This window comes from Sapajus apella, unplaced genomic scaffold, assembly GCF_009761245.1.
Source record: "Sapajus apella isolate SASKATOON/1434 unplaced genomic scaffold, GSC_monkey_1.0 scaffold46, whole genome shotgun sequence".
Lineage (NCBI taxonomy): Eukaryota > Metazoa > Chordata > Mammalia > Primates > Cebidae > Sapajus > Sapajus apella.
The window spans coordinates 801,328-824,986 of NW_022436986.1; the positions used below are offsets into that span (position 1 = coordinate 801,328).

At 39.7% G+C, this 23,659-nt stretch overlaps 1 protein-coding gene across 1 annotated transcript in view; it reads left to right on the plus strand.

The window, feature by feature from the left end:
- LOC116524642 (phospholipid-transporting ATPase FetA-like) overlaps window positions 1–23,659 on the plus strand; it is a 118,182-nt gene that overhangs the window by 54,588 nt on the left and 39,935 nt on the right. The window contains exons 12-14 of the mRNA XM_032239969.1: window positions 12,546–12,742; window positions 15,118–15,326; window positions 17,792–17,835. Of these exons, the coding sequence (XP_032095860.1) occupies window positions 12,546–12,742; window positions 15,118–15,326; window positions 17,792–17,835 (450 nt within the window). The remainder of the gene's footprint in view (window positions 1–12,545; window positions 12,743–15,117; window positions 15,327–17,791; window positions 17,836–23,659) is intronic.

Below are 23,659 nucleotides of genomic sequence, written 5' to 3' on the forward strand. Positions count from 1 at the left end.
TATAATCCCAGCTACTCGGAAGGCAGAGGTTGTGGTGAACCAAGATCACGCCATTACACTTCAGCCTGGGTAACAAGGGCAGAACTCCATCTCAAAAAAAAAAAAAAAAGAAAGAGCAGCTTCATGTTTATCTATTTTATAAAATTTCAGTTATAAAACTAGAGGGGGGGTTCTATTAAGAAGTGAAATTTGAGGCTGGGCATGGTAGCTCATGCCTGTATGCCTGTAATCCAAGCACTTTGGAGGCCAAGGCGGGTGGATCACCTGAGGTCAGGAGTTCAAGACCAGCCTGACCAACATGGTGAAACCCCATCTTTTAAAAAAAAAAAAAGAAATTTGAAAAGCACTATAATATATAATAATCAGCTTTGATAATAGGTGTTTTAATTGAAGACTAATTAATAAATTAATTTCTTTCTCTTTTTTTTGAAACAGTCTTGCTCTGTTGCCAGGCGCCATGCCGGAGTGCAGTGGCGCGATCTCAGCTCACTGCATCCTCCGCCTCCCGGGTTCAAGCAATTCTCCTGCCTCAGCCTCCCGCGTAGCTGCGATTACAAGCATGTGCCACCACGCCCGGCTAATTTTTGTATTTTTTAGTAGAGAGGGGGTTTCACCACGTTGGCCAGGATGGTTTTGATCCCTTGACCTCATGATCCACCTGCCTCAGCCTCCCAAAGTGCTGGGATTACAGGCATGAGCCACCATGCCCAGCCAATAAATTAATTTATTTCTATGTTATCTGATATAAGCTGACTTTATTCTTGTTAGATATAGACAGATTAAATTCCTCACTTAAACAGTTTATTTGCATAGCTGAGGAATTCCAGTGATGTCTCCACTTGATCTCGTAACTTTTCATTTTTATTTTTACTCTATTGTTTAGACTCTGAAAACTCAAAAAATCCTTTTTCTTTGTATACTATTCTCATTAATATTTGAATTATAAACTGCCTTTTCTCCTTTATTATGAGAAACATCCCAAATCCTTTTCAGAATCCTTTGGAACTAGCAGATGGGGTTTTAGAAAATTAGGAAGGTGGCAGGGCGCGGTGGCTCACGCCTGTAATCCCAGCACTTTGGGAGGCCCAGGCGGGCAGATCATGAGGTCAGATCGAGACCATGGTAAAACCCCTGTCTCTACTAAAAAATACAAAAATTAGCTAGCCGTGGTGGTGCACGCCTGTGGTCCCAGCTACTTGGGAGCTGAGGCAGGAGAATTGCTCAAACCCAGGAGGCAAAAGTTGCAGTGAGCCGAGATCGTGCCACTGCACTGCAGCCTGGTGCCTGGCAACAGAGCAAGACTCTGTCTCAAAAAAAAACAAGAAAAAAAAAAGAAAAGAAAGGAAGGTTCATTCAGCTCAGAAACTAGTATCCATTATAGATCTCTTTCTACTACTGAGTAAGTACTTTTCAGCAGCTGATCAAAGTTCCATTTACTAGTTTCTTAATAAAGAAGACACTCATGGTCAAGAATTCAGGAAGTTAACATGCGCAAATATGCTTTTGACAGTATTAGCAACAGATATCATTAGAAAGTAAGCTAGGTCATTTAGCCTAGGCTTGTCTTCAAAACAGGATGTCTTCAACTCGGTGTGGTGGCTCACACCTATAATCCCAGGATTCTTCAAGCCCAGGAGTTTGTCAGCAGCCTGGGAAACATAGTGAGACCCCATCTCTATAAAAAAAAAAACAACAACCAAAAACAAAAACACAGGTGGAGCAAGATGGCTGAATAGAAGTCTTTATTATTCACCCCCGACACCCCCACAGAAACAACAAATTTAACAACTATCCACACATAAAAGTATTTTCATGCCGGGCGCGGTGGCTCAAGCCTGTAATCCCAGCACTTTGGGAGGCTGAGGCGGGTGGATCACGAGGTCAAGAGATCGAGACCATCCTGGTCAACATGGTGAAACCCCGTCTCTACCAAAAATACAAAAAATCAGCTGGGCATGGTGGTGCGTGCCTGTAATCCCAGCTACTCAGGAGGCTGAGGCAGGAGAATTGCCTGAACCCAGGAGGTGGAGGTTGCGGTGAGCCGAGATCGCGCCATTGCACTCCAGCCTGGGTAACATGAGTGAAACTCCGTCTCAAAAAAAAAAAAAAAAAAAAAGTATTTTCATAAGAAACAAAAATGAGGTGAACAATCACAATACCTGGTTTTAACATCATATCACTGAAAGAAGCATTGAAGACAATCTCGAATTGCTGATGCCACCATTCCGCCATCTCCTGGTGCCCGTGCATGGTGCAGAGAACTTGTAAGCTCGCAGGAGTGAGAGCACAGCAGTTGTGGCATTGAACTCAGTGTTGTTCTGCCATAGCAAAGCAAAATCAGGCTGAACTCTACTGACACCCACCCATGGAGGGAGCATTTAGTCCAACCCTAGCCAAAAGGGAATCACCAATCCCAGCAGTAAGAACTTATGTTTTGTTAGCATTTTGGGCTAAAGTGATCTGGGGTCCTAAATAAGCTTGAAGGCAGTCTAGGCTACAAAGACTACCATTCCTAGGCAATTCCTAGTGCTGTATTGAGCTCAGAGCCAGTGGACATTGGGTGGGGGAGGCACACAACCTAGTGAAACACCAGCCAGAGCAGATAAGGGAGTGCTAATGCTACCCCTCCCACAGCCCCAGGTAGCACAACTTGCAGTCACAAAAGTGACTCCTTTCTTCTGCATAAGGAGATGAAAGGGAAGAGTAAAGAGGACTTTGTCTTGCAAATTGGAGACCAGGTCAGCCACAGTACCATAGGGCAGTGGATAGAGTCATGAGGCCCCAGTTAGGCCCTAGCTCCCAGACAGCATATCTAGATACACCAGGACCAGAGGGAACCTGCTACCTTGAAAGGAAGAACCGGTCCTGGCAGGTTCATCACCTGCTGACTAAAGAGCCTTTGGGCCCTGAAGAACCAGCAGCGATACCCAGGTAGTACGTTGTGGGCCTTGGGTGAGACTGTAGAGTAGCAGCATCTAGACGTGCTGGCTTCAGGTGAGACCCAGCACATTCCCAGCCATGGTGGCTGTGGTGAGAGACTTCTGCTTGAGAAAAGCAGAGGGAAAGGTAAAAAAGACTTTGTCTTATAGCTTAAGTACCAGCTCAGCCACAGTGGAGTAGAACACTACGTGGGCCCTTGGTGCCCTTGATTACAGCCTTGGCTCTTGGATGGCATTTTTGGACCTGCCTTGAGCCAGAGGGGAGCCCACTTCCCTGAAGGGTGAGTCCCAGGCCTCACAGTATTCAACACAAGCTGACTAAGCCCATGGGCCTTAAGTGAACATTAGCAGTAGCCTGGCAGTACCCTCCATAGGTCTTTGATGGTGGCCAAGGGGACTGGCTCCTCTGTCTGTGGAAATGGGAAGGAAGAGTGGGAAGGACTTTGTCTTATGGTTTGAGGGTCAGCTTAGCCATAGTAGAATAGAGTACCAGGTAGACTTCTAAAGTTTTTTACTTTAGCCCCTGGCTCCCAGACTACATCTCTGGACACCCTGGTGGCTGAGGAAATTCACCACCCTAAAGGAAAGGACACAAGCCTGGCTGGCTTCACCATCTGCTGATTGTGGAGCCCTGGGGTTTGAAGTGAACATAGGCAGTAGCCAGGTAGTGGTCACAGCGGGTAAGACCCAGTGCTGTGCTGACTTCAGGTATGACTCAGCACAGTCCCAGTGGCGGTAGCCTCAGGGTTGCTGTGTCACCCCATATCCAGCTCTAGGTGCCTTATCACAGAAAGAGAGACTAAATTTGTTAGGGGAAAAGGGAAGAGAACAGGAATTTCTGCCTGGTAATCCAGAGAATTCTTCCAAATTTATTCAAGACCACCAAAGCGATACTTCCATGAGTCTGCAAGAACTACAGCATTACTGGGCTTTGGATGCCCTCTGATGCAGATATGGCTTAGATCACAACACCCAAGTCCCTTCAAATACCTGTAAAGCCTTCTCAAGAAAGATAGGTAAAAACAAGCCCAGACTACAAAGACTATACAAATAATAAATACCTAACTCTTTAATGCCCAGATGCCAACAAACATCAAGACCATTCAGGAAAACATGACCTCACCAACAAACTAAATAAGGCACTAGGGACCAATCCTGGAGAAACTGAGCTATGTGACCTTTCAGACAGATATTCAAAATAGCTGTTTAGAGGAAATTCAAGATAAATTCATGATAACACAAAGGAGGAATTCAGAATTATAGTACATAAATTTAACAAAGAGGCTAAAATAATTAAAAAGAATTCAACAGAAATTCTAGAGTTGAAAAATATAATTGACATATTAAAGAATGCATCAGAGTATTTTATTAGCAGAACTGATCGAGCAGAAGAAACAATTAGTGAGCTTGAAGACAGGCTATTTGAAAATACACAGAGAAGACAAAGGAGAGAAGAATCAAGCACTCATACAAGATCTACATCACTTTAAAAGGGTAAATCTAAGAGTTCTTGGCCTTAAAGAGGAGATAGAGAAAGACATATGGTAGAAAATTTGTTCAAAGGGATAACAGGGAACTTCCCAAACATAGAAGAAGATATTAATATCTGAGTAGAAGAAGTTTATAGAACACCAAGCAGATTTAACCCAAAAAAGACTGAAGCAGGATCTGCTGTGAGAAACAGACCTCTCCGACACCTAACTAGGAAGGAAGAGGTGTTTTATTATGGCCAGGAGTGAGGCGAAGTGTTTTGTCCAACCGCTGAGCTTGTTTAACAAAGAGAAACTCTGCCTTTATATAAGCTTACAATTGGGTTTACAGTATTAGAAATTACATGTGAAAGGGTCTTGGTTGATGGAGGATGAGTGGGGTGGGAGTTTGATCTTGTTTAAGTAAAAACAATGCCTTCCAGAGAGATTCCCCCGTACTATGCCTGCTATCTATAGGAAGGCGATTTAGGAGGCGCCAGTCGGCCAGCCTTTTCTTCCATTGAAATGCAGTGTGGAAGTCAAGGGGAAGGTGATCCTAGATGCTTGGGTCTCCTTCCTCAAGACTACTTCAAGGCATTTAATAATCAAACTCCCAAAGGTCAAGGATAAACAAAGGATCCTAAAAGCAGCGAAAGAAAAGAAAGATAACATACAATGGAGCTCCAATACTTCTGGCAGAAGACTTTTCAGTGGAAATATTACAGGTCAGGAGTGAGTGGCATGACATATTTAAAATGCTGAAGGAAAAAAAACTTTACCTAGACTAGTATATCTAGTGAAAATATCCTTCAAACCTGAAGGAGAAAGAAAGACTTTTCCAGACAAACAAAAGTTGAACAGTTTCGTTAACATCACATTTGTCCTACAAAAAAATGCTGAAGAGAGTTCTTCAGTTAGAAAGAAAAAGTTGTTGAACAATAAGAAATCAGCCACCATGCCCGGCCTCATTGTAGTTTTGATTTGCATTTCTCTGATGATCAATGATGTTGAGCACCTTGTCATATTCCTGTTTGCCATGTGTAATCTTCTTTTGAGAAATATCTATTCAGATCTTTTGTCCATTGTTAAATTGGACTATTAGATTTTTTTCCCTATAGAGTTGTTTGAGCTCCTTAGAATCCCAGCGCACAGGCAACCAAAGCAAAAATTGACAAAATGGGATTACATTAATTTAAAGCTTCTGCACAGCAAAGGAAACAATTAGCAAAGTGAAGAGACAACTCACAGCATGGGAGAAAATATCTGCAAACTGTTCATCTGACAAAGGATTAATAACCAGTCCCACACAAAAGAACCGCTTTTGAAAGACATTTATCCACCTATCTACAGAGAACTAAGGCTTATAATGTGAGTGTCAGCACTTACAGTAAAACCCACTTAATTTTAAATTTGGGGAGCTTGAGTTTGCCTGCAAGTTTCTTGTACACCTTAGGGTGAAATTTGTTAAACAACGTATTTTTATACCTTCATAGAACTCATGGTTTCCCATTCAGGGGAGTGGTCTGTTGGGAAAACAAAATTAACCAAAAGAAATGAAATCTACTCCAGCAACCTACAATGATCAAACTATTATTTTACTTATATTTTTAACTGGACTAGAGGGAAACCAGTAGCATAAAAAGATGAATGAGGCCAGGCACGGTGGCTCACACCTGTAATCCCAGCATTTTGGGAGGCCAAGGCAGGCGGATCACAAGGTCAAGAGATTGAGACCATCCTGGCCAACGTGGTGAAACCCTGTCTCTACTAAAAATACAAAAATTAGCCAGGCATGGTGGCTTGTGCCTGTAATACCAGCTACTCAGGAGGCTGAGGCACGAGAATCGCTTGAACCTTCGAGGCAGAGGTTACAGTGAACCGAGATTGTGCCACTGCACTCCAGCGTGGCAACAGTGGGAGACTCTGTCTCAAAAAAAAAAGGTGGATGAGGATGAACAAACAGAATAACTGACCCTGGAAGCTGGGTGTGGTTCCCAGCTACGTAGGAGGCTGAGGCAAAAGGATCACGAGGAAAGAAGAAACAAATCTAAGAACAACAACAAAATAGAATTTTGGGAAGCAAAAATGGGATTGCTAATATTGAAAAAGCCCATTAAAGTGTTAAAATCTCTCCTGGATCATAAACAGAAAGATACAGAGGTAGAAAATATGAGAGAAATAATTTGCTTTTAAACAGAGGATCAAACTAGAAAGATTTGGTTATAGAGAAGTCCCTTAAAAATTCTCATAGAGATAAAAATAACGTATTAACAAAAATGAGAATTAGATTGGTATCGAACTTCTCAAAAGCACCATTGGGTCTAGAAACCAGTAGGATCGTACCTTCAAAGTTCTTAGTGAAAAATATTTTGACCTAGAAATCTATATCCAGAAAAACTACATGTCAAGTAAGAAAGCAAACTTGTTCCTACCTTAGGACCTTTACCCTTGCTGGCAATGTCTGCCCCCAAGTCTTTGCATGGCTTGCTTCTTTTTCATCATTCAGTGCCACCTTTTTAGAGAAAACATCTCTAACTCCCCAACCAAGACACTCTATTCTATTAACCTGTTTTATTTTCTTCACAGCATTTATCACTAAATGGTATTTTTTTCACTTCTTGTTTGTTGTCTCCTTTTCTCCATAAGGACGTTACCTTTTTTCCATCACTGTGTTCCTAAGTCCCTAGAACTATCCTTGACATATAACAGGAGCTTCATTACTGTTTGTTGAGTTAGTGAAAAAAAAATGAATGAGTGTTTTAGCCACCAAATTATGAGCCTCTACAGTAGAAATTACATTCTATTCATCTTCATATTTTTGGAAGTACTTTGCACAAGGTAGTGCTCAGTAAATCTCTATTGAATTATTAAATTAAGAAGTATTCTTGAATTAGCTAGGTTCGTATCAGTTCAGCAGTTTTTTTCTGTGGTATTTGTGTTAGGCCATTGTTAATGTAGTCATATGTAAAACACTTCAATTTCTTGAAGTAAGCCAAAGCAGAAATCCTTCCAGATTTAAACACTTCATTTTCCACCATTTTTTGGAAATGTCTCTTAGAAAAAATCTGGCAAACACAGGAAGCACGTTTAGCAAAGCTGCTTCCTGATGAGCCCATGGCTGAACTAGGGGTTAGATCCCCTCTCCCTCCCCAGTGACCAGAACTCCCAGTGACAATGCCTTCTAAATCCTGATGTGTCAACTAGGAGTGTATTTGTGAGACAAAGGAGCACAGTGAGTGAAACTGAAATGATGCCAGAGATCCAGGATCTCCTTCCGGGTAAGGCACAATGTAAAGCACAGATTTGAAGGGCCAAAGGGTCAAGGAGTGCTTTCTTTTGACAGGCTGCCTATGAGGCCAGGGAGCACTTTTATGAGACCAGTAACCTTGCTTCTAGGTCAGTTTTGTCAAGAATGACAAAATTATTTATTTCAGTCTTTATCAAAAACACTTTTTGCTAAATGGGAGGCTGGCTGTGCTTCTTTGGTCTGACTAGCTCTGGTGTTAAGTAATCTCTAGGGTCTGTAGCAATAACCAAACAAACAAATGATTTCTTGTTTCCTTGTCCTTATAGAAAGGAAGTAAAGTGAAACTTTAAAGACTAAATGCCCCAAAAAACCCTGTGACAATAAAAAGAAATGTAGAACATCTGCAAGGACTTTGAAGGCCTCCTGATGGCAGGAAAAGCTCTAGGAATTAGAAAAGAAAACACTGTGCCCTACACCTTTAGGGTTCAGGCTACAGGGGAAGCCCTGCTTTCTGGAGGTTGGTCTGATAAGAAATGATCTTCCTTTCTGGTGGCTTCTTTGAGCAGTAGAACTCAAACTCAGATAAAGAACTCCTTGAAGTTTGATCTGAACCAGGTATTCTTGTTTTCATATGATTAATTGAAGAAAAAGATAAGAAAGTGGGAACAAGATTGAGAAGGAAAGATTGCATGGTCCCAGAGAAACCCTCATCACAAAGAGCTGAGCTACTCAGTGTGAATCTGGATTGGGCTAGAAATAAAAGCAGATTTTATCCATTTTATCCCAATTCTCCTTTGTTCTGTTGTTCCCAGCCCCTCACTCAACTCTCAAATATCAGTTTTTGATATTGAATGATATTTCAATATCAAAATGCTTAATAAGCATTTTGATTAAGCGTTGACTGTTAATATTTAAGTGATACTAGTTTTGATTATGTTTTAAAATAAGATCTTTACCATTTAGAGCTATATATTAAACTATTTACAGATGAAATTGCATAATGTGAGAGATTTGTTCTTGGAAGGCAGGGGAAGAGGAGGTTTAGATGAAATTAGACTAGTTATGAATTGACAATTGTTGAAGGTGGGTGGGTACATGGGTGTGGGGGGCTTTGTTGTCCTATTTATATACTTTAATTGGTGTTTTCAATTTTCTATAATAAAAAGTTATTTAAAATCTCAGTTTCTGGGAATGGTCGCAGTTAGATCTTTTTCTCCTGCTTTTCTAGTCTTGTCTTCAAAGGCCTTCCCATCACAAAGATGAGACCTCCTATTATCTAGCAATGGGGATGGGTTGCTTTGAGCTAGCCATACTTTGTGACTAAGGTCACAGATGTGAAGACTGTTGGGTAGACTTCCAGGTGTTTCAGTAACATCATGTTGTCTCTAGAGGTATGTGGACATATAGTGTTGGTAGGAATGTAAAATGGCATAACAACTTTGGAAAACATTTGGCAGTTTCTTAAAAAGAAAGATAAATTTACTATAGGATCCAGTGATTCTACTCCTAGATATGTACAAAGGAAATGAAAGCTTATGTCCATAAAAAGACTTATATACAAATGTCCCATACAGCCTTGTTTGCAATAGCCAAAAAACTGGAAGCAACCCAAATGTTGAATAAAAGAAAAATTAGTACACAAATTGTGCAATATCAATACAATAGAACACTACTCAGCATTAAAAAGAAATGAACGATTTATAGATGCAAAAACATGGATGAATCCCAAAGTCATTAGGCTGAGTAGAATAAGCCAGAAAGAAAAAGGATACATACTATATGATTCCATTTGTATAAAATCTAAAAAATTTAAATATTCTAAAGTGACAGAAAGCAGATTAGTGGTTGTCTGAGGACCAGGGGAAGGCAGAAGTGGGAGGGAGGAATTACAAAGGGGCACAAGATACCTGGGAATAACAAATATTTCATTATCTTGAGTATGGTGATGGTTTCACAGATGTGTTTTTGTGTGTGTTTGTGTGTGTGTGTGCGTGTGTGTGCGTGTGTGTATATTTGTCTAATATGTAGTTGTATACTTTAAATATGTGCAATTTTAGGGGGATAGTGACTGAAAGGGGACATAGGATGGTTTCTGGGTGCTGAAAATGTTCTATTTATTTGTTCTGGGTATTTGTTCTATTAATGTGATTACTTTGGGAAAATTCATCAACATATATCTGTGATTTCTGCATATGTCTTTATATGTGTTAATAATTAAATGTTAAATAATCAAAAATGAGGGCATCAGATTAATCTGGAACTATGAGTAATATAGTTGTATTAGTCAAAGTAAGATAACCAAAATAAAAAACAGTCTGAAAATCTCAGTGACAGCATCTTGCACATGTGACAATACAGTGAAGGTTGTTGTGAGGAGGGGCAGCTTGCTCAAGAAAACTCTTTCTAGCTAATGGCCCCACCAACCTCTTGGATTTCAGGATTGTCTACTGGATTCCCTGCCTCTAACCAACAAATGGGGAAGGAGAGAGAATAGGAAGGCTCACACATGATTTTTTTTTTTTTTGAGATGGAGTCTTGCTCTGTCACCAGGCTGGAGTGCAGTGGCGCCATTTTGGCTCACTGCAAACTCCGCCTTCTGGGCTCAAGGGATTCTCCTGCTTCAGCCTCCTGAGTAGCTGGGACTACAGGCACGCACTACCACGTCGAGCTAATTTTTGTATTTTTAGTAGAGGTGGGGATTCACCACTTTGGTCAAGATGGTCTCGATCTCTTGACTTCGTGATCCACCGCCTTGGCCTCCCAAAGTGCTGGGAATTACAGGTGTGAGCCACATGCCTGGCCATACATAATATTTTTTTAGGGCCAAGCATGTAAGAAGCATAATCACTTCCACCAATAATGTATTGGCTAGAGCAGAGTTACATGACCTATATAACTGCAAGAGAGCCTGGGAAATGTGTTCCAGCTATGTGCTCAGAAGGAAAAGAACATAGAATTTAATGAATGCATATCATTATGTCTGCCACAATCTACCCCTCTGATCATCATATCCATTTCACTTTTCCTCTCACATATGGAACACCCTCATCGTCTCCCCCAAATCCTACCCAGTCACTGCATCCAACTCAGAGTCCAAGATCTCTGACTGATGCACAGTTTTCTCCGTCAGATCTAAATGAGGTTCCTCTTGGTCTGGAGATGTGAGAGAATCTCCTTTATTCATTGCTCTCAGTGATTTCTGGCTCCACTCCTGAGAAGTTTTCCCTCATTCTTTATCCTTGTTGACCAACACTGAAGTGGATGCTGGAGAGTATGCTTTTCTTAGGGACGGCAGGTTTTATAAACTGCTTCTTGCCCAGTGTGGTTTTAAGGATTTCCAGCCACAGGCTTTTTTAGACCAGGCTCATGGTTACTTAGTAATACCATTTCTCCAAAACCCATAAGCCTTCTCATCTGTTTGCTTCCAATTAGTTTCATGTGTCAGAAACCCTCCAAAAATTCTTTCCTAGACATCGTTTTCAAGTTTGTCCTATTTCTTTGCTTCCTTGCCCCTCCATGCCCTTCTCTCTCAACTTAAAGGCAAGAAAGTTGAGGCTATGTGGAATAATAGTCATGGATAAGAAGTTGTCACCTTTAATCTGAACTTTGCCTGAAGGCTGAGTCACTTTATTCAGTTGAAAATAATTATTGGGCCTTTTTTGCTTAAGTCTCAATCTTATTTCCTCCTGTTTGGTGTCTAGAAGTCGTAGTTCTTTGATGCCCCAAATTTCAGTACCTTCTCATTTCTGCCTACAAATTGGCTAATTCTTTCCCTAGTATAACTTTTTTAAAAAAAATTTTAGTACAGATGGGGTCATATTATGTTGCCCAGGCTAGTCTCAAATTCCTGGCCTCAAGCACTCCTCCTGTCTGGTATTTCCAAAATCCTGGGATGACAGGCATAATCCACTATACCTAGCCAATTCTTTCTTTTAATACTTGTTAAAGGGAGCCAATACACAATGATATTTTGATTCTTTCTAAACACTTCTCTTAGAGCTGCAGGTTCAGTAGGCATGTGGTCTACCCTTCAGTTTTACCAAATTCTTTAATGTTAACATGATTGCCATATTTTCAGCCTTTTATATCAGTTTCCTTATCACCCACCCCCTAACTGCTAAGCCCCACATGTTTTAGACTTTTGTTAAAGCAACTTCAATAATGGAATGATTAAGTGCTTGGGTTCTGGAAGTGGTTAAAATATTGTTTCTTCTACTCAGTAGCTAAGTGACTTTAGACACGCTCTCTCGCTCTTAAGTTCCTCATCTATTCTTAAAAGAGGATTATTGTAAATATTAAGTAATATGAGGCCAGGCGCGGTGGCTCAAGCCTGTAATCCCAGCACTTTGGGAGGCCGAGGCGGGTGGATCACGAGGTCAAGAGATCGATACCATCCTGGTCAACATGGTGAAACCCCGTCTCTACTAAAAATACAAAAAATTAGATGGGCATAGTGGCGCATGCCTGTAATCCCAGCTACTCAGGAGGCTGAGGCAGGAGAATTGCCTGAACCCAGGAGGCGGAGGTTGCGGTGAGCCGAGATCGCGCCATTGCACTCCAGCCTGGGTAACATGAGTGAAACTCCGTCTCAAAAATATATATATATATATATATTAAGTAATATGTGTAAGTACTTAGCATAGTACCTAGTACTTAATTAGTCTTGTTATGTTTTATTACTGTTATCTCCCTTCAAAACCACAAGGAGAGCTCCTGCTGGGGTTTCTTTTCTGTCCTATGTACTGCTGCCTAGAACCTGTGAACCACAGGGCCTCCCTTCCCTCCCAGGAGAGGGATGCTTTGTTGAGAGATAAGGCTCTAGAGGGTAGAACTGAAGCAGCACATACCTTGGATGAAATGTTCATATAATTCTTTTTTTTTCATTTATAGATTTTCCTGCTTTTAGGCATCATATGTTTTATCCTAGCAGTTGGGCATGGCATTTGGGAAAACAAGAAAGGCTACCACTTCCAGATTTTTCTGCCATGGGAAAAATATGTCTCTTCATCAGCTGTCTCTGCCATCCTCATATTCTGGTCCTACTTCATTATTCTCAATACCATGGTACCCATTTCCCTCTATGTCAGGTAGGCTTCTTTGATCCTTGGGGTGTGGGGTTGGGGAACTGACTTCATACTGTCTACTTAATGCCTCAACCAAAGTGTAAACTTTTAAAAAGCATGTACTTGTGATCCTTAACCCCTCACTCTCCACAGCACCTGGTGTACAAAATGTTCTGAGGTATATCTAGAGATTGCATGGATGCCTTCCATGTCTAGAATACTGTGCTAGGAAGACACCATGTGGTTTATACAAAAAGAAAATTATCCCTGCCCTCAAATAACTTAAAATGTAAGTGACTAAATAAGACATACAAACACATGAAATAACTAGAAAACATACACACAAATTTGGTGATGTAAAGCATGGGTAGGTTCCCCAGGAACATAGGCCAGGCAGCCCATAGTTTACCAATGAGATAGGCCCAGACATTCACCTGTAAGTCAGTTCATCAGAATTCAGAATCCATTTTCCCACAGAAGCAGTGTGATAGATGGTAGACATGTGTAATTATGACCTAAGTTCAGTTCCTAAAAGTTGTAGAAGAGAAGAGGAAAGGTTTTTACTCTTCTTTTTCATAAGCACCTTGGTTGAAAATTTGAAATAGTTGAAAAAAGTATTTACCCTACTGTCATCATCCTTTTCTAGGTTTTGTATTTCCTTACACTTACACATACACATGCCCAAACACACTTTAGTTTCTTCCTTTCCAGTCTTTCTAAACCTTGTACCAGGGCTTTTTGGCAAGAAAACTGCGTAACTAGATTACCTTATTTAGTAATATTTACTGAATATGTACTATGTCCCAAGCACCCTTCTATGTTGTAGGGAGAGAAGGTAGGAATGTGGCTATGGAAACAGATACATAAATAAGGGACTATTGTATAATATGAAGAATGATGTAATAGAAATAATATAGGAGCCTTGCTAAGGAATGGATTTGTTTTACCTGGATAAGTTTAGGAATGTCTACAGAAAAGGTAATAACAAAACTGATATTTGAAAAAAGAGTAGGACTCAGCAAACAAAATATTAGGAAAGAATACTGCAAGCAGAAAGTTCAGCATGTACAAAGGTTTGGCGGTTTTTAAAAGTTTTGTCTGTTCACAGAACAATGAATAGCTAGACTAAGGTTTTGGATGGTCATTTAGGGTCACATCCAAAAAGACTTAAATTCCATGCCAAAGAGTTTGGATTTTATCCTAAAAGCAGTAAAAAGCCAGCAAAGATCTTTCTAAGGAAAAAAATTATGTGATTTGAAGTTTGGGTTTATGACTTATAAGTGAGAGCTAAACATGGAGTACACACGGACACAAAGAAGGGAACAGTAAACACTGGGGCCTGCTTAAGCGGGGAGGGTAGTAGGAGGGTGAGGGTTAAAAACTACCTCTAGGGCACTATGCTCGCTACCTGGGTGAACAACTCATTCGTACACCGAACTCCAGCAACACACAATATACCCATGTAAATACCTGCATATGTTGAAAAAAAAGGAGATTAAAAAAAAAAAAAAAGAGGTTTAGGTTTAGAGAGATTGCTATGGCGGCTGATATGGTAAAGGATGGGAGGAGTCCCAACTCCAGGCATAGAGATTATCAGTAATGAGTCAATGATGAGGACCTGAGCACCTCCTACCTCACTTCAAAGGAAAAAATCCATATCTCTCTGTGCAGCTGTCTCAGACAGGGATTACTAATAAAGCAGACTAACACACATTAAGTTTGAATGATGATAAGAAGGAGACCCCTTAAAAGTCTTTACTGTTTTAAAATGAGCATGCTTGTTAGCCATAAAGAATCTATAATGCATGCTATTTGGAGCAGTAGAGAAACATGACAAAGGCAATAGGGAAAACTCATAAAATGAGAAGAGGCTCTTGTGGGGAGGAGGCACACGCCTGGAAATTTATCAGAGGGTCAGCTCATAAACTCTTCCTGATTTCCATAGCTTCTTTCCTTCTTCTGAAACAAATTCTGAGTGTGTCAAGTTTCTCTGTCTTCCCATGTGACAGGAGCAATAATCCTCCAATTGGGCCGCAAAGCTTTTTTTAAGTTAACTGTTACTCTATCACACCTTGCATTACTGCAGAAATTCCAAAATTGTAACTTTTCCTAGATACATTTTGGGAAAAAAAAAAAAAAAAAAAGAAAGAAAGGTATGACTTTAAAACATTAATCAAGTGTATCTGGCTCCAGGTGGTAAAGCCTTAAGTGATCATGGCCAATGTCAGCATTACCATGGGTTGGCTGGTGGGAAGGGTCCTTCAGAAGGGTAGAATCCCAAGGAAGGAACTGATTTTCAGATGCTAGCCCTAATCTACCCTGCTAAGAAGGAAACCAGGATGATATATTTGCTTGTCCTGTTCTGATGCAGAACTGTTCTTTTCCTGCTTTCTCCTTAGTGTTGAAATAATAAGATTGGGCAACAGTTTCTATATCAACTGGGATCGGAAGATGTTTTATGCACCAAAGAATACACCAGCACAGGCTCGTACTACCACCCTTAATGAGGAGCTCGGCCAAGTCAAATATGTATTCTCTGACAAAACAGGGACCCTGACTCAGAACATTATGATTTTCAACAAATGTTCTATTAATGGGAAGCTCTATGGTATGCGTGTCTTCCTGCTTTCCCCAAGTCCTGGGGAATCTTTACTTTGCAGATTGTTTTAAGACTAATCTAGATCTAACTCTATAAGCCTCTGGAATTCACATTTACTTCCTAGTCTCACAACTGTCTCTATTCTCTAAGCAAAGACCTCCTAGCCCAAACAGTTCTAACCAAAAAGTATTTATTTAGTGTCTTATAGGTACAATCTATTATGTTGGGAATTGAGAATACCAAGATGTAACAGACCTAGTCTCTGTCCTCAAGGAGTTCCAAATGTCTGTATACTCAGTTCACTCATGTATTAAATCAAATGCATGTTGGTCAAAGGGTACAAAGTTTCAGTTAGGCAGGAGGAATAAGTCTTCAAGATCCATTGCACAGCATGTTGATCCTAGTTAATAATAATGTATTGCATATTTCAAAATTGCTAAAAGAGTTTTAAATGTTCTCACTACAAAAAAAGTATGTGAGGTGATGTTAGTTAGCTTGATATAATCATTCCACAGTGTATATATGTATGAAAACATCACATTGTATCCATAAATATATACAATGATTATTTATTAATTAATAATAAAATTAAAAATAAATCAAATGGAGTAGTATATTACTGAAGCTGCTAATTTCCCGATTCCCCCTTACAGCAATAAATACTATTGAGAGAAAACATTAAAGGGTAGTCAGAGTTTGATCACTGTCTCCAAGGCCCAATCCCTTATTTATCTTATGCCTTAAGCATAAGTTGTTTTTGTGATAGAGTTAAGTCCTCGTGTGTGTGAACATTCATACCCAGTGTCCTAGCTAGCAGAGGAAGGTAATTGCATCTAAAAAGCTAGAACACATGAGATAATCTTTCTGGGGTGATGAAAAAGTTTTGAAACTTGAGAGAGGTGGTAGCTGCACATTATAAATGCACTAAATGCCTCTAAATTGTACACATTAAAAGATAATTATATGTTAAGTAAATTATACCTCAATAAATAATTAAAATTTTTGAATTAAAAACATGCTAGGCCGGGTACATTGGCTCACGCCTATAATTTCAGTACCTTGGGAGGCCAAAGCAGGCAAATCACCTGAGGACAGGAGTTCAAGACGAGCCTGGCCAACATGGTGAAAAACCCCATCTCAACTAAAAATACAAAAAATTAGTCAGGCGTGGTGGTGCATGCCTGTAATCCCAGCTACTTGGGAGGCTGAGAATCACTTGAACCCGGGAGGCAGAGGTTGTAGTGAGCCAAGATTGCACCACTGCACTCGCCTGGGTGACAAGAGTGTCTAAAAAAAAAAAGCTGAAATACTCTAATATTTCCTATTATTTTCTGTATTTCCTATTACTTGTTTGGTAACCCTACCAAACAAATTTTCACTTACATACACTCTGAAGGCTTATTTTTGGATAAGTTGATTTGGATGAGCTTCTTAATTCTCTGGCTCATTTTAAGACCTGACCATACACTGGGTAAGATTGAAAAGGACCATGAGTGTTTCCATGCTTGGCATCAGATATATCTTCTACCTCGATTCTGTCATCCACTGGCCAAGAATCCCAAACACTCTAAAACTATGTCCACATCTCTTCTGGGTAACTCTTATGATTGGAGGGCTTCCTGAGGTGAGAAGTCTCTCACAGATCCAGTGACTGACTTCTAGCTTCATCTTATTCTCACCTAGGAGAGAAGAGTTGAGGCTCAAGCAATCCTCTTCTTACCACTGGCTTAGAGAAAGGAGCTTACTGGGCACTAGGAGCTAAGTGGCCTGAGGGGATTGGGGAAAGCTTGACTGCAAGTCTAAGATGAAGGAATCAGAAGAAACAAGTTTTTAAGGCCCTCCTTTAAATTACCATATGGCCTAGCAATTTGATTCCTAGGTATATACCCCCAAAACTTGAAAACAAGAACTTGGATACATGTATACCAACATTCATTGTGACATTATTTACAAAAGTCCAAAGGGAGAAATAACCCACATGTCCATCCACAGATGAATGGATAAAGAAAATGTGGTATAGCATATACATACAATGGAATGTTAATCATCCATAAAAAGTAATGAAATTTGATACATGCTACAAAGTGAAGAAACTTTGAAAGCATTATGCTAAATGAAGTAAGCCAAACACAAAAGACAAAAAAGTTATGATTCTACTTATGTCAACTATCTAGAATAGGCAAATTCATAGAGACAGAAAGTAGGTTAGAGGTTACTAGGGGCTGGTGATGGGGAGAAATGGGAAATTTCTGTTTGGGGTGCTGAAAAAATGTTGGAAATATGTAGTGGTGATTGTTGCACAACATTGTGAATATAACTAATGTCATTGCATTTTACATTTAAAATAGCTAAAATGGTAAGCTTTATGACATGTATTATATATATATAAATTGTTATTTATACCACAATTTAAAGAAATTCAAACACTCCTTTAAAACCCTTGCCAAGTCTCTGCTGTGTTCACTTACCAACAGGTGATACTTGTGACAAGGATGGACAGAGGGTGACAGTCTCTGAGGTGAGTGATTACAGCTCCAAGGGAAATGCATGTGGAGGCTGAGTGAGGCTGTGCTTCAGAGAAGCATCTTTAACACAAATTGAGACTCCCTTAGCCACTGAAATATTAAAGCTTTTACTGGCCCCGTATATCAGAAAGCATTATATAAATGACCATTGTTTTATTCTGAAGATCTTCATTTGTTCTTTTTAAATGAAAATAGCTTTATTGGTTTTTTTCTCTTTAAAAAATCCATGCTCATTGTAAAAAAAAAAATTCTTCACATAGAAATGTAAAATAATAATATGAATGCTATTTCTAGTTTCATTTTGTTCACTTGACACTATATTGTAATCATTTTTCCATGCCGGTAGGTCTAGTTCTACATCATCATTTTACTTTATTTATATTTATTTATTTTATTTAGAAGCAGAGTCTCTCTCTTGTCACCAGGGCTGGAATGCAGTGGTGCCATCTTGGCTCACTGCAACCTCTGCCTCCTGGGTTCAAGTGATTCTCCTGCCTTAACCACCTCCCTCCATTACAGGCATCCACCACTATGCCCAGCTAATTTTTTGTATTTTTAGTAGAGACAGGGCTTCACCATGTTGGCCAGGCTGGTCTCAAACTCCTGAGCTTGTGATTCACCTGCCTCAGCCTCCCAAAGTGTTGGGATTACAGGGGTGAGCTGCCATGCCCGGCCTACATCATCATTTTGAATGGGTGTCTACTATTCAATTGCATCAGTGTACCTTAATTTATTTAATTTCTTATTTTTAATTTTCTTTTGCTATTACAAATGACATTTTGGTGATTATTATGACATATACATTTGTCTACTTCTCTGATAATTATTTCTTTACAATAAAGTCCTAGAAGTAAAATTCATTGGTCAAAAGGTAGCCACATTTTAACACATTAAATATTACCATATTGCCCTCCAGATAGATTTCATAACTTTATAATCCCATCAAAAATATATGACAGTTTCTTTCCCCCCATATGCTTGTCAGAACTGATATTAACAATTTTTAATCTATTGAAATTTAATTGATGAAAAATAGTATCTCATTATTTAATTTACCTTTTTGAATCATTTTTATGTGCTTATTTTCCTTCCCCTTACCATCTCTTTATTGCCTGTTTATACTTACTTTGTGAACCATCTATTCACATTCTTTGGCCTTTTTTTTCTTATTTCTTTTTTTTTTGAGACAGAGCTTCGCTCTTGTTACCCAGGCTGGAGTGCAATGGCGAGATCTCGGCTCACCGCAACCTCCGCGTCCTGGGTTCAGGCAATTCTCCTGCCTCAGCCTCCTGAGTAGCTGGGATTACAGGCACGCGCCACCATGCCCAGCTAATTTTTTGCAGTTTTAGTAGAGACAGGGTTTCACCATGTTGACCAGGATGGTCTCGATCTCTTGACCTCGTGATCCACCCGCCTCGGCCTCCCAAAGTGCTGGGATTACAGGCATGAGCCACCGCGCCCGGCCCTTTTTTTCTTATTTCTAAATGTTCTTTATACAGTAAACATACCAGCTCTTCCTTTTCTGGTGCATAAGTTAAAATTATTTTCCCATTTTGTCTTTTGGTTTTTAATTTTTTAAATATTATTTTGTGTAGAAGTTTTTAATTCATGTAATCAAATCAGATCAATCATGATTTATCGATCATTTTCCTTTATAACTTAAGGATTTGTGACATATTCAACAGTCTTTATACAATTATAAAAATATCTTCCTATTCATTCTTCTTATCTCTAGCTAGTTAATTTTTGCTGTTTTCTCTAGTATTGGATGCAGCTTTTGTTTATGGGTTTGTTTTTAAGCATCCCTTCACAGGGGTTCCTCTGTGGCCTTCAGAGTACTCCTCACCTTATGCCTGTCTTGCTAGACCCAATTCCAAACTCTTAGCCACTTGACTTACGTACCAAACATCTGACTCCAGTTCTCAACTGTTGCCTTACCCCTATCCATCGAAAGAGGTTGGGAAGGGGAAGGAAATTCAGTGATTTGCCTTAAATCGTCTTCCCACAGCTCTGCTAATGACCTTGGCATTATTGGCAAAATTATAGCTTCTAGGGAGAAAATTCCTCCTGGGGTTTCTTTCCTCTCCCTCTTCTGTCTGCTACTGATTGACCATAGAACATTTTTCACTAAATCACTGGAATCTTTGTCCTCTTGTAAACAAACTTACCTATAGCCTCAATCCCTTCATTAAAATGCTCCCTGCTTTAATTCAAACATGACTTTCCCTGGGAGCATCCCTTTTTTTCCAATCTCTCTCATACTCTGCATATCATAAACTCTGAATAGGATAAGCTCAAAGGTGTTGCCCTCATTATCCTGTGCCATGTTTAAACCATTAGTTTTTCTCCCCTATACAATCTTTCTTCCTGTGATGCTTATGACTTCTGGCTATACTCATCTTTAACTCTTCTTGTTGACATCTAGGAATCTTCTGGCTTCTAAACCCCATTCACTGAGGACTTTGAAACTTCTCCCTCCCCTCCAAATCACTGAGTGGTATTGTTATCTTTATGGATGACCTATCACTATAAACTCTTTCAGATATCTGAAAGAATCCTTCAGATGTTCAGATGACCTCTTAGACTAAAAAAAAAAAAAAAAAAGATATATTGTAAACTTTCTTTTCACAATCTTTGATCACAAGCCTTATTCCTCCATATTCTTAGCACATGGCTCAGTAGTTGAGGTTTTTTTTTTTTTAAGTATTTCTGCTTTTTTATCACATGGAGATTTATGAACCCTTGGCTTTTGTTTTCCTCCAGTCTGTCAATTCCTTATGACTTTATTTTCTTTCCTAGCTTGCCTGTATGTACCCTGGAATTGTAAGTGTCCTTAATACCTTACTAGTTCTCCTTTCCTTCTCTTTAATTACTGAACAAATCTCAACCTTGAATTAACCAAACCATCGACCCTGCTCTGTTTCTAATCTGAGAGTGTTGAGCACTGTTTTGGAGATCACAAAACCATTACGGATTCAGAGACTTAACTGTCCTCTGGGCCCCCAGTGCTACTTGGCAAATTTTTCACCATTTTGCAATTGGCTTCATATTATATTCTCCACATCAGCTTTTCTAAAAGCTGATATCACCATTCTCAGGCCTTCTACCACACTCCCCTGGCTCCTCAGTATGTAGCAGTTGATATTGCCTTCTATTTTACTGAGAAAAATCCAAACTATCAGCTAACTATCCTTCACTGTGCATGTACCTCAACTTGCCTTTACCCCCTTTCCTTCAGTCTCAAAAAAGGTATAATCTTTTCTTTCAGTACTAACCTATATATTCTAGATTCCATTCCTTCCTTCCTACTTCTTCAGGAACCTCAGTCAATCTCTCTTTCTTAATATCTGAATATCCCCTTATATATATGATTTATGATTCTTTCCACTCAGCTTGTTTTTTTTTTCCCCCCCAGAGTCTCGCTCTGTCGCCCAGGCTGAAGTGCAGCGGCACCATCTCAGCTCATTGCAGCCTCCACCTCCCAGGTTCAGATGATTATCATGCCTCAGCCTCTTAAGTAGTTGGGATTACAGGCGTGGCCACCATACCCAGCTAATCGTATTTTTAGTAGAGAAGCAGTTTCACCATGTTGGCCAGGCTGGTCTCAAACTCCTGGCCTCAAGTGATCTGCCCACCTCAGCCTCCCAAAATTCTGGGATTACAGATGTGAGTCAGCATGCCTGGCCTCAGCTCAGCTCTTTACATTAGTACATCTATACAATGGAATATTATTCAGCAATAAAAAGAAGTGTGCTATCAAGCCACACACACACCACAGAGGAACTTTAAGCGCATATTGCTAAGTGAAAGAAACCCATTTGAAAAGGTTCCATACTGTGTGATTCTAAATATATGACATTTTGGAAAAAGCAAAACTATAAAGACAGTAAAAACAAAAAGATCAGTGGTTGCCAGGGGTTTGGAGAGACTGGGGAGAGGGATAAAGCAGTGGAGCATGGGAGATGTTTGGGGCAGTGAAACTATTCTGTATAATATTGCCATGGTGGATTCATGATATTATGTGCTTGTCAAAACCCATGAATCAACAACACAGAGTCAAAGATGATATAAACTATGGGTTAGTTAATAATAATGTAGCAATATATTGGTTCATCAGTTGTAACAAATGTACCACAATAATGCAAGATGTTAATAGGGAAAACTGTAGGGTGGAGCTGAGAGAGGGGTTAGGCAGGAACTGTCTGTACTTTGCTCAGTTTTTTTGTAAACCTAAAACTGTTGTTAAAAAAAGGAGTATTAGGCCAGGCATAGTGGTTCACACCTGTAATCCTAGCACTTTGGGAGGCCAAGATGGGCAGATCACTTGAGGCCAGGAGTTCAAGACCAGCCTGGCCAACATGGCAAAATCCTGTCTCTACGAAAAATACAAAACTTAGCTGGGTGTGATAGCCATGCTACTTGGGCGGCTGAGGCATGAGAGTCACCTGAACCCAGGAGGCTGAGGCTACAGCTGAGAGTGCACCACTGCACTCCAGCCTGAGCAACACAGTGAGACTCTGTCTCAAAAAATAAAGTATTAATTTTAAATAAAATAAATGGGCTTTTAAAAGCCACAGTTTGTTAACCAGAAGTAACCACTAACAATACATTTTTAATATTTTATTTTTATTTATATTTTTAAAAACACTTAGAACCTTACCTTGTTCTTACATTCCCCTCTAGCCATTATCTGTCTCCATCAGTCAGTCTAAAATATTGATTGAGTGTCTACCACATGTTAGACCCTGAGTAAGTACAAAAAGGCTCAGAGAAAACAAAACAGGTTTGATTCCTACCTTCAGAGTTGGCAGTTTAGAGGAGTCAGAGAAGTAAACAGGCAATTATAGCAGTCACTGATTCCTCACCTTTCATTCATTCTTTAGCCTGCTCTATGTATTCAGACTCTGTCCTATCATATCCACTGAAACTATCCTAGCCAACGTCATGAATGACTACCTTGTTATTAAATCCTGACCCAGCTTCTCTGTGGATTTTAACACTCTTAAACTCCTCCTTTTCTTAAAGCTTTCTTGTCCCTTGACTGCTGTTAAATAACAGCTTTCTTCTTGTTTTTCCTTCTTATCTGATTGCTTTTTCTCATATCATTGCATTGGGTGCTGATATTCCCTCAGGGCTCTATTATTTAACCTCTTCTCTATCTCTATAGTCATGTTATGTAATCTTATATATTTACATGGCTTTAACTACTACCTATGTACTGATAACCTCCAAATTCATAAATCCAAGGAAACTTGGATAACTCCCTCCCATCCATGGCCAAAGCTAAAGACATCCTATAAAAACTGTTATAGCTATACCACGAAAACTCAAGAGTTTCCTCAGTTGCTACCTTCTACCCTCCATTCTGAATCCACTTCCTCTCAGGTGTCATCCTCAGTTTCTATCCTTTAAAGGACTTGCTTTCCATAGTTGTTTAATTGGTTGTCTTGCTTTCAATTTCAGAGTTATCCATGAGTGCTGCCTCTTAGATTATGCCGTTCTGCAGCTCCCAGCCAGCCCTACCTCGGTCCTGACAGGTTCAGTGTTCTCAAATATTACTTATCTGAAAGAGGAGATCATAAACTAGCTCATATCTCTTTCCTGACCTTCAAAACTGTATGTACAACTGCCTGCTTTCATTGCTACCTTTATGTCTTCAGGATCTCCAATTCAGTCTGTCAAAAAATCTTCTCCTACTGGGTATTCTATCTCAGTGAATAGTCTCACTGTCTATCCAAGGGCCCAATTAGGAAATATAAAATTATTCCTAACTCTTCTTCTCTTTTACTCCTCATATCCATGTCTTATCAATTCTAG